An 11759-nucleotide genomic window follows, 5' to 3' on the forward strand; every position below is an offset into this window, starting at 1 on the left:
CAGCAGAAGGGTGCACTGCCTGCCAATGGCAGGCAGGACGTGCAGGCTGAGCCTGAGTGGGGTCTGGGAAAGAGCAGGAAGGAATAAACCCACCCTCCTTTCACCCTGCAATATGCAACACTGCCAGGGTGCTGTGGGAGCAAACAGGGGGAGCCAGGAGGGCTGGGGTGGGGAATGTGCTGGTGGGAGCACAAAGGAACAACAGGAGCAGAAAGGAGGCAAAAATGTGCTGGGACAGAGAACAAGGTGCAGCTTAGGTGTGCAGAATCTGGGGCTGAGGTTGCTCCAGAGCAATCACAAAGTGCAGGGCCTGGGCAGAGCAGCCCTTAGGTCACTGCTAAAACCCAGTTCAAGCTGTGACAGCGGATGGATGTGCAGGCATCGGATGGCAAAACCTGCAAAACAAAGCAGGGCTTCCCCCGCACTGGGAGTGGTGACACGTGTCCCACGCAGCTCCACGTGGCACTGTGCCACAGAGCAGGGCAGCGCTGCCAGGGCTCTGCTTGTGCCGGGCTCTGCCTGCAGTCAGCTTGGTCCAGCAGCTTCTCTGGCACCAGAGGGCATGGTGGAGGGAGGGCTGGACCTTTGGGGCTCCTGGAACCACTGGATTTGACAGTATGTGCCTAGGTGAATGGGAAATGGGGAGGAAAAAAGCAAGAAGCAGGAAGCAGAAAGGCTCAAGACAAACTGTTTTTTCACCAGTACTGAAGGGTTGTTAAAGGACACCCCAAATTGCAAAAAAAATTTGCTTCCTCTACTGCCAGCTTGCAAAACTGGTCACTTCCATAGGGCCAAAGTCTGAACAAATGCAAGGTCAGCTTAGAAAGAGAACATTTTGTCAAGCCCCATGGGCTGGCTGAAGTAGCTGGAGCCAAGTGTGTGTGAGGCAGCTGCACTAAGTCTGTTTGCTCCAAGTGCTGAGCTGCTGCTGTTAGACATGGCCAGGTTCTTCTGGAACTCTGCAGCTGCTGCTCTCACTGCCTATGGGCTCTCCAAGGGAACTCCCAGGAGCTGAAGCTGCCACAGCCCAGGAACCTCAGCTCCAACACTGCCCTCAACCCAGGTTCTGCAGCACACCTGCACATCCTTGTTTAGGCATCTCCCGGCGGCTTGCACCTAGCATATTGCCTCCCCGGGTGCTCCTGTCCCCTACATCCCAAACACATGGATCCTCAGGGAGCAGCAGCCCCTGTATCTGGGGTGCTGTGTCCACAGGTGCCTGTAACCCTGCAGCCAGTACTCCCTGCATCCCTGGAGCCAGCATCCCATACATCCAAACTGCTGCATCCCTGATAGTCGGTGTCCCTGGAGCCAGCATCCTGTCTCTTGGGTGCCTGCATCCCTGGGTGCTCCCATTCCTAGGGCCACAAACACTAGGGCTAGCATCCCCTGCATCTCAACTGCTGCAGTCTGCAGCGCCTGCATCCTTGGAGCCATTGTCCCCTGCACGTCCTCTTGCATACCGCGGTGCCTCTGCACCTCCTGCATCCAGCTTCTGCAGCCCCACACACGTGTCCCGGGGCCCGTGTGACCCCAACCCGGGGTGCCCGCGGCGGGACGGATGCTCCCTCGGGAACCAGCAACCCCGTCTCCCGGCCGCTCCGTCCCCAGCCCGCCACCCGGGTGCCGCAGCCCCGCCGCTCCCGCCCGGCTGCCGGCTGCCGGCTGCCGGCTGCGGGGTGCGGGGGCGCGGGGCGGGGCGGGCGCGGGGCGGGCGCGGGGGCGGGGGCCGGCCCGCTGCGCAGGGCGGGCGGTGCCTCGCCCGGGGCCCGCAGGCTGCGGCCCCGGCGCGGTCCCGGTGGGGGCGGTGCGGCCCCTCCTGCCCGGGCTGCTGGGAGTTGTGGTCCGCGGCGGCAGCGGCGAACGGAGCGGAGCGGAGCGGCGGCCCCGGGTGGCCCCGCACGGCCCGGCGCGGGCAGCAGGTCGGTACCGGCGCGTCGCAGCACATCGCGGGGGGGCGGGAGCGGTGGCCTCGGCGGGGAGCGCAACCCGGCCCCGCCCGGCCGGGCAGCGGGGCTCGGCGACACGACCGCGCCGGTGACAGCAAGGCGGCAAGTGCCACTGCCACGCTGGGTGATGTGACAGCAGCACGGCGGAGAGAGCTGCCACAACGGGTGTTGCAGCCACAGCGGGTGATGTAGCCACACCGGTGACACCAGCTGATGCCGCCACGCGGGGTGACACTGTCACACTGGGTGAGACCAGCGAGATGGGTGACACCACCAGGGTGGCACGCCAATGGCATGGGTGAAGTGAGCGCCTCCGGGTGCCTGGCCATGCTCCAGCTCTGTAGTAGCAGCCAGTGCCTTGCCTCACCCCGACACTCCTGCATTCAAAGGAGGCTCCTCACGATGGTCCCAAAGGTGCCGCCACCGGCGCTGAGCTGAGGACAGCACCACCACATGTCCTCGCCGCCACGGGGCCCACGGCCTGGGCACCTCAGCTGGGCTCCAGGAGATGCTGGGGCTCCCACGGAGCCACCAACATGCAACTTTCTGCTGCATCGAAGCCTCTCTGCCTTCATTATGTAACGCCACTGCTGCCTGGCACGGTGCTCGCCTCCACGTCCTGCACAACTTCAGTGTGTTGTGGAATCGATTTCCACTCTTCTGGACTGGCTCTGACACTTATTATTAGCTGAGGAACCTTTTATTGGATCTTGGGCTGGGGGTGCTTTATGCAGCTACCTGTCTCATGCAGGGCTGTGGTGCTGCGTGCAGCCAGGGAAGGGTCACAGCACCCACCGGCCTGGCAGTGGGTCCCGACCATGCATCATCTGCCAAGAGCAGTGCTGGCATTTAGGCCCTGCTCTGCCACCACCCGCACAGCCCCTACAGAAGGTGGTTTTGGGCAGGTTTGCAGTGGCTCTACTTGTGCCAGCGCAGGTGGCAGCTCCGGGCTGAATCTCTGGGGACACTCTGCCCGGTGTCCCGGTGCAGCCCAGGGCTCGCAGCCCGAAGGCTCTCTGGCTGCAGGCTGCACATGGGCTTTGATCTCTTACTGCTCTGATGGTTTCCCCCTGATTTTGCCCGCTTTGAGGTGCTGGCACCAGCCACAGGGCAGCAGTGGGGCCATGTTTGTGCTGTGCCACACTTGCACGGGTGTGAGTGACTCTGGCTCTGGGACCCCGAGTCTGCTGCACCCCCAACTCTGCCCCTCCCATGCACTAGCTTTGTCCATCGGCTCCTGGATGCGCCTGGCTGCTGCGCTGAGCAGCTCTCTGCTCGCCTGTCAGGGCAAGAGCCACCCTGAATACAGATCATGCCGGGGCTGTGCCTGCCTTCCCAGCCACACTCCAGCACCACAGAGGAGTGTGGGGGATTGTGCCGGCTGTGGGGAATAACCCTGGGACCGGCTCCATGGCTGTGCCCTGGGCGCCAAGGCCTGGGCTGGAGAAGTTGGCATGTCTGGAGGGATGCCAGCCAGCAGGCAAGGTGGAAAGTTATCTTAAAATTCCCAGGAGGCTGTGACATGCCACGTGGATTGCAGATCCTGGAAAGGGACACGCAGGCAATGTGCTACAAGGAAGTAGGATGGAGAAAGGCTGTCTGTATGGATGTCCCTCCCTCGGGTGTAAAACTGCCCAAACCTTGTGTCACCAGCCCTGCACAAGGGCCACAGCTGCAGGGTCAGGTTCCAGACAAAGCTCCACAGCTGAAACTCATTCCTATTGCAATCAATAGGGAAATCACCTTCATTACCAGGCTGTAGGAAGGACTGGGAAGGGTTTGGATGGCTTCCCTGCTTAGTAAACTCATCCTACTCCTTACAATGCTTTTACAGGTAAGGTCCCATAGCATCTCTCTCCCTCTTACCTGTATCATCCTTGTTTCATGTCTCCCAGATGGCGACCTCTTGGTGCAGGCCAGGGCAGCCCTCAGCATGCTTCCCAACCTCGTTTGGGTTTCCCCTCCATTTCTGACCTGTTGCCTAGTCTGCTTCACTGCTCCTGCTGCTCAAGGTGTCCAGGGATGGAGTTTGGGATGAGCAAACATCACTCATGGTTATGAGGGGTTGGAGCATCTTCTCTTTTCACCAAGCTGCTTCCCAGGAGCTGTGATGGTGGGGCAGGACAGAGCTGCCGGGGGTCATTGAAGAAGGGACAGGCAGCAGCCGCAGGATCGTCCCCTGCCCAGGGAGGGGGACAGGCTCTACTTTTTGGGCCAGGTGTGTGGAGTGTTGCAGTGATGCTGGGAGCCATTCACCTCTTGTGACGTGTGAGCTGGTAACCTCTGGTCAGCACGATCAAACAAGCCAACCCCAACCTGCCACCATCACTGCTGTGCCCTCTCCTGGCTGGCCAAGCTCCTGTGTCCACGAGGGCAGAGACACAGGCTCAGGGCTGTCAGTTCAGTCTCTGGAGGGAGAGTCATTTCAGAACATGTAGATCGAGGGGATAAACTGATGTGCTGCGAGATAGGGCTGTTAAGTGTCTATTCCCAGCTTTGCCCTGCTACCTTATCAGTCAGATTTCAGATGTGATAAGGCAGGGGTGGTGGAGGAGAGAAATGGGAGGAGCAGGAGGGGAGACAGTTTCCTTAGGCAGTGAGAGCTGAGGTGCTGGGCTCTCCCTCCTCACCTTCCATTTGGATAGTTGTGGAAGATGCTGTTGGGAGGGGTGGGGTTTTTCTCAGCATGGGATGGTGTTTGGCTTCTGGACAGGGAGGACTCCTCATCCATCATCCCTCCACGAGGAGCTGAGAAGCTGGTACTCCGGCACATGATCCCAGCAGGGAAACCACCTCCCTAATGTGTCTGTGTTTCTTTCCCCAGAGCCTCCCTCCAGCGCTGCCTTTCAGGATGATCAGCCCAGGAGCACGGGCAGCGACTCCCTGGGCACATCACCACTGACCCGCAGCACTGGCACCCCCAGGCAGCCTGGCTGCTGATGCAGAGCTCCTGGGCGCGCAGGGGAGAGCCGCAGCTCCGCGTCCCCATGGCAGCCCCTTCGCCCTACGCCCCGGCCCAGCTGCATGGTGTGGGTGCCCCTGAGGAGCACCAGGACTGACCGCCGGGCCCCCCTGCACGCAGCCCCCGCCCGCTGCACCACCATGTCTCTGGAGTGGCTGCTGGACTGGAGCTGGTCCCTGGACGGGCTGCGGGATTTCATCGCCACTGGCATTCAGTCATTCCGGGACTGCGACACCAGTGCCCTGGCCGCTGTCGCCTGCCTCCTGCTGCTCTTCGTCTGGTACTGCTACCACGTGGGGCGGGAGCAGCCTCGTGCCTACCCCACCGTCAATGCCCTCATGCAGAGCGCCGAGGCCAACGGTGTGCAGAACGGCTTCGTCTACTGCCACTCGCCCGAGTGCGTGCGCTGCGCTCACCACGACGGGCTCAACCAGAAACTCTACCACAACCTGCAGGAGTACGCCAAGCGCTACTCCTGGTCTGGCATGGGCAGGATCCACAAGGGCATCCGCGAGCAGGGCCGTTACCTCAACAGCCGGCCCTCCATCCAGAAACCAGAAGTCTTCTTCTTGCCAGACTTGCCAACCATGCCCTACTTCTCCCGGGACGCTCAAAAGCACGACGTGGAGTTGCTGGAGCGTAACTTCCAGACCATCCTGTGCGAGTTTGAGACCCTCTACAAAGCTTTCTCAAACTGCAGCCTCCCGCAAGGATGGAAAATGAACAGCACGCCCAGCGGGGAGTGGTTCACCTTCTACCTGGTGAACCAGGGCATGTGCGTGCCCAGGAACTGCCGGAGATGCCCACGGACGTACCGCTTGCTCGGGAGCCTCCGCACCTGCATTGGCAACAATGTATTTGGGAATGCGTGCATCTCTGTGCTGAGCCCGGGCACCGTCATCGCTGAGCACTACGGACCCACCAACATCCGCATCCGCTGCCACCTGGGTAAGTGCCTGGCGGGGGGTTTCGTCCTGGCTGGGTGTCCCCACCACGGGCAGTGCTGGGGGGCTGCAGCCACACCTGGGTGCAGGAGCCCACAAAAGCCCTCTTGCACCCTGTACTCGCCCAATTCAGCAACTAATTGCAGCTCCATGGCTGGCTTAGGCGGCTGCTCCGCTTCGGCATGAGGAAGTTTTGGGGCTTTGGCAGCAGCAGCCTCCCCAGGAGAGGCCAGTGCTCAGTCCCCCCTGGGTGCCCAACCTCCCCGGGGTCCCCAGCACAACAGCAAGAGTGTTTTGCCTCCTCCTTGAGCAAACCTGGAGGTGTGGGCTCCTGCTGGTTCATGATACGGGGCTGGTTTTGTACAGGGATCTCCAAACACCCCTGTCTCTGCAGCACCCCTACTTCCCATCGCGGGATGCGGGGTAGCCAGTGGGTGCTGCTCCAGTGCGAAACTCTTTCCCAGTGCCACCCCCTCGGCAGCTCCCCCTCTCTCGGGGTTTCAAGTGCTCTGTGCTGACATAGGCAGATGTGAACAAAGCTGGTGCTTCGGTGCGAATCAGGGGTCCCAGGGTGTCCCCTCTTGCGGGTGAGCACGGGGCTGGCTGGCATGGTGCTCCCTGCGCTGTGGGTGCCGAGATGGGGAGAGCCCCCGCGGCACAGATGGTCGGGGCTCTGCCGCGCTGGAAGCGGCACAGATCGTGCCGGGGGAGGCACCGCACGGGCCATGCTGGCAAACACCGAACGCGCTTGTTCAGCCAACTTCTCTCGGGTAAACACACTCAGGCAGTGACTGGCCATTTATTTAGAGTTGGAATCAGTTCTCAGGGCTGATCCCAGAAGCTCTCCATGCCCAGGTCTGGGGGGGCTGGGATCTGCCCTCGCTGGTGCCCAAGGCAGCCCAGCACCCGGCTGCCAGCTTTCCTCCCTCTCCAGGGAGATGTGCTCCCTTTGCAAGGGCTGAGAGGAGAGGGGGCTGGTGAGGTCCAGGTGAGATGAGCCATGCAGGTCATTCCCTTGTCCTTCCATGTTTCCCAGGTCCATCTGCCCCACAGCTGCTGACCCCCCAGCTGGGACACAGCACTGCACTGGGGACATGCTGACAAGCTGCTCAGGCACTTGCTGATGTCCCCACCATGGTGCTGGGTGCTCAGCCCTCACTGTGCTGAAGGCACAGGCGTGGTTAAGAGACAACCTGCCCTCCCAGGCCAGCTTGGTCTGCAAAGCCAGAGCAGCCAGCAGCACAGCAGCCAAGTCGCTCTCTAGGTTTTACCCTAACGCTGCTGCTGCTCTGCTGAACACACAGGGCTGAGCACAGCCACCGGCTCTGCCCTCCAAGGGGAGGGAATGACCCTGGGGTGCCGGTGCGATGAAAAGGCTGCGCATTGCTGGCCACCTCCTCCCTACCTCCCCTGGCTGCTCTGCTCCCCCTTTCCAGCTGAAGCTTCTTCAGTTGAGGCTGTGCTGCAGGGAAATGGCTTTGGGGTTTGTAGGCTTTGAACCACCCGTTAGAAAAGCAGAGCAGCTTTTTGTGCTCCTGGCTGTCCTGGGCAGCTGGGAGTCCCTGCTGCGCTTGCTTGGTTTTGGCATCACTGTGAGATCTGCTCCTGCTCGTTTGCTGCATCGTTACCTTTTGCAAACCACGTGAGCCCTGACCCCTTTCTCCGCTACGGCCGCATCCTCGGGGCAGGTTGACTCTGTACCACCTGCAACCGTCCCCAGCGTTGCGGGGGGTGACATTCCTGATGCAGGGGGTGGTGGGATCGACCCTTGTCAAATTGGCCTGACTCGCATTAGTGTTTCAGGAAAAGACCCATTTTATCTCTAGGATTGTCCTTCTGCTTGTGGCCTGCACAGTTTCTTCCTTTATGAAGGTTTTGTGACCCTCCCCTGATTTTCTGTCCTTGCAGCTGCCTCGTGGGGAGAATTGGCAGCATCTCAGGTGGGGGACCAAGTGACAAGGAAGATGCTGAGTGACACAAGGTCAAAGGGGAGCTTGTGGCAGAGCTGGGAATTGAGCCCATTGCTCGAGTTCCAGTGCAGCATCTCCTCCTACCCAGCCTTGCCCAGGCAGGGGGATTGCAGCAGAGCTGGAGGAAGCAGAAGGCAGGCTCTGCCTTCGGTCTGTGTTTGTGGGCTCTGGGGACCCAGTGGCTGTTCCAGGTACAAAAGAGGGTGCCCACGATGCTGAGCTCTTTGGGGTACAGCCATGCAGCAGCTGGAGCCAAGAGGGGCAGGAGGGAGCAGGCAGAGGAGCAGGCAGGGGCTGAGATGCACAAGGCTCTGAGTTCTGCCTGCAAATGCAGTGCCAGCTCTGTGCATGTTCTGAACGTGCACTCTGCCGTGTGCCGGGTTCAGCACAGCCTCTGCTGCTGCTCTCTGCAGGGAAGCAGCCCCTCGGCAGCAGTGTGGAGCCCGGGTGGAGCTCACCATATGCATTTCAGGGCTGCTCCCTTCTCCCAGGGAGTGCAGCGCTGCCTGACCCTCCCTGTGCTCCTCTCTGTGCCTGCAGGTCTGAAGACGCCCAGCAACTGTGAGCTGGTGGTGGGGGGTGAGCCGCAGTGCTGGGCTGAGGGCCGCTGCCTGCTCTTCGACGACTCCTTCCTGCACACGGCGTTCCACGAAGGTCAGTGCAGCGCGGGGCCTCGTCTCACACCAACAACAGCACCGGGGCGTGGGGTGAGCCGGGGGAACAGCGTAACCTGCGCCCAGTCCCTTCTCCTGCTAAGGCACCTGCAGGGCTGGTGGCAGCTGCATCCCCGGGGTGACACCGCTGCTGCCCTCAGCTGGCACCGGGGCTGGTGTGGTGGGGCTCACTCCCCATGAATGTTCCTGGCTGCTCCAGGGCAGTGGAGGGTCCCCATGCTTCTTGCCCCGGGGAGCCCCAGGACTTGTTCCTGCTGCCAGGGCAGCACGGGGCCCCCAATCCTCTCCCTGCCACGGCAGCCAGCACAGAAACACTTCCCTGGTCCCCCAGAGCTCCGTGGGCTCCAATGCTGACAGCCTCAGCCTCCTCTGGCCCTTGCTGGTGGCAGCACAGTGGCTGCGGTGGTCCCGGTACGAGGCAGCGGCTCAGTGCTGATGTGCCAGAGGCACCTTTGTCTCTGGTGCAGGGAGAAAAGCCTCACACTGGCCTGTTTTGCTGCCTGTCTCCATCACTGATGGACGCCGTTCAGCTTCAGCTCTCCCGGATTAACCCTCATCATTTGTTGATGGCATAAAAGCATCAAGCAGAGCGGTGAAGAGTGGGAGAACAAAAGCTGTTGCTCCCACATCCACCCTGCTGTGGGGTTGGGAAGGCATCTCAGTGAGAGGTCGCGGGGCTGGGATGGCGCAGCAGCAGCTCCCTGCACAGTTGAGATGCAGCTGCACAAGGGGCAGGCTCAGCATCACGCTGCTGCCTGCACCGGGAAACCGCCGGCTCCGGGCACCCACACCAGCCCTGGAGCCCTGGCAGGGAGGATGGTGCCCTTGCCAGCTGCTGGAGGTGCTGGGCTCCCAGGGAGCAGATGTTGTTTACTGGGGTTGTACCGAGCAGACGCCTCCCTGCGGCAGGTGCAGGCTGGCCATGCTGCTGGGTGCAGGCGCTGCCTGGGGTGCAGGCAACAGCTTCCCAGTGCGGAGCCCATCACCATCACATTGGGGCGAGCACCAGCCTCTGCCCTGGGAGCGCAGCCTCAGCCCCTGCTTATTTTCCCACCAGGTCCCCCAGAGGAGGGTCCCCGCGTGGTGTTCATGGTGGACCTGTGGCACCCCAACGTTGCTGCTGCGGAGCGCCAAGCCCTTGACTTCATCTTCGCCCCGGGACGGTGACGGTGCTGCCGGTGTCATGGGTTCCAGGGCGGCCGTGCCGGCTCAGCTCCGCCATGCATGGACGCCCGCCACGATGGCATGCAGCCTCGGGGTCCTCCCTCTCGGGGCTCCTGTAAATGGAAACTGTCACCTGCATCAACGCCCATCTCTTTATTCCCATCGTTGGCTTCAGGGATTATTTTCCAACACGCCAGCGCATCGCCTGCCCCCCATGGTTCGCTGTAGCACCACGCCCGTCCGTGTTATGTTGCTACTGTGTTTTGCGGTGTTCAGAAGTAGAGTAACTAAACCAAGGGTGTTTGTCTGAATGTAATAATGTAAAACTTCTTGTGGTTGTCAAAAGAACAGCACACACACATCAAACCAGCCAACCGGCCCAGCGCTGAGCTCAGCCTACCTCTACCCCTGTTGCTGTCCCCAGACAGATGGACAGATGGACACCAGAGGCTGCAGCAGGCACGATGCACCCCAGGGCAGATGAGGCAGCAAAGGCAGCGCTCAGCCTGCAGAGAGCTCCTGCACCACCAGCCCAGGGGCTCCTGCCCCCCTCGTAGCAGGGCCCCAGCCCACAGTTCCCGTCCCTCCTGCCTCAGCAACCCAATGTCCAGCCTGGCGAGGGGACAGTGCACATCAGGCCCCACTCTTTAATCTGACCAAGGGAGTTATCAATTGCCTAAATCCCCTCCTGGCTTTGTCTGCAACCTTCGGTTTTCACCGCTCAAGCTGGGAAGCCCCTGCCGGGCAGGGACACGTTGAGAGTGGAGAACAGGGCTTTTGTCTGTCCATAGCAAAGGGAGGAGGTGACGCTTCCTTCCGCTGCTCCAGCGTCTCCTCTCCTGAAGCCAGAGTGAGCATACAGAGCAGCACCTCACACATACCTGACAGCACAGGAAAGGTTTCCCAAGGCAGCAGGTGTTTCGTTCTGCAGCCCAAGGGATGAGCCCTCCCCCCTGGGACTCCTGCCCACCCAGCAACCAATGCACTTTTCCTGATGTCACCAAGCATCCAGGGTTTGTTTGGGGGTTTTGGGGTGCAGAGGTACCGTAGGGTTTATAACATGCTACAGATGAAGCACAGCATGTCGTGGGTGCTCACTGCCGTCCTTGCACCTCTGGTTGGGACACGTCTGTGCCGGGGTCGGTGGCCTCAGCATGGCTCTGGGGACCGCTCGCCCCCGCACCCGGGAGGGAACACAGCCCACCTGCCCTATGATTTCTTTACCAATTTTTCAGTGATTAGATTGCAAGATAAGGCAGAGATTTCAAATACATCCAAGAGATTTTTTACACCTGTCTTGTTACAGAAAATCTGAAGTGCATGATTTCTACACGCATTGACTGCCTGGAACCAGAGCCCAAGGAAGCAGGAAGCAGGCTGGCTCGGCAACTGTCTTACGGTTTGGTGACATCCATACAGTGGATAAGCAAAGATTATCAATAAACTGTTGTGCTGAAAACAGAATGGGCTCTGCCTGCTGGTGTAACTGCTCCGGGGTCAAGCACAACACAGAGGGGTTGGGTTCTGCTGAGGCAGCTGCTGGCAGGGAGGGAGGAGGGAACAGGCCTGAGCTGAATTTACACGTGATGCTTTAAAACAGCCAGCCCTGTGACACTTCTGTCCTGCCCAACTGCCCCAAATCCAGCACCTGACATTTCCCAAGCACAGAGCCAGCCTGGCAACACCAGAAATGGCGCAGCACGAGGCCCCGGCCCTCATTCCCAGCACTCACATGCTCAGACCAGACCCAGCCAGCGCACTAGCTGCTCCTCATCACGTTCTACTTGAAATGACTGATTTTTAAACATCCTGTCTCCAACACAACCATTAACTCAAGGGCCTGGAGATCTTCACTGTACTACCACAAGACAACTTTCCTCTAACAGTCAAAGGACAGAAATAGGTCTAAGTGGCCAGATGTAGCTCAAGAAGCACAAGGGGATGAAGCCACCCCAGCTGTTCACTGCCGACAGATGGCACAGCAGATTGCAGAGGAAGATTCCTCACGACAGCAGGCAAAAGCATCTATTTTGTGCTTTGCTGCTGTGCCAAAACTCCCTCCTGTCCCTCTCAGGCTTTTCCTTCAACTTGTTCGC

At 60.4% G+C, this 11759-nt stretch overlaps 1 protein-coding gene across 1 annotated transcript; it reads left to right on the forward strand.

Annotated features, from left to right (window-relative positions):
* Positions 1–1714: 1714 nt before the first annotated feature.
* ASPHD2 (aspartate beta-hydroxylase domain containing 2) lies at positions 1715–11127 on the forward strand. The gene is made up of 4 exons (XM_065033657.1): positions 1715–1922; positions 4774–5859; positions 8366–8479; positions 9557–11127. The coding sequence occupies exons 2-4, from the start codon at positions 4974–4976 to the stop codon at positions 9664–9666; spliced, it is 1110 nt and encodes a 369-aa protein (XP_064889729.1). The 5' UTR covers positions 1715–1922; positions 4774–4973; the 3' UTR covers positions 9667–11127.
* Positions 11128–11759: the final 632 nt, after the last annotated feature.

Source organism: Columba livia, chromosome 17 (genome assembly GCF_036013475.1).
Source record: "Columba livia isolate bColLiv1 breed racing homer chromosome 17, bColLiv1.pat.W.v2, whole genome shotgun sequence".
Taxonomy (NCBI): domain Eukaryota; kingdom Metazoa; phylum Chordata; class Aves; order Columbiformes; family Columbidae; genus Columba; species Columba livia.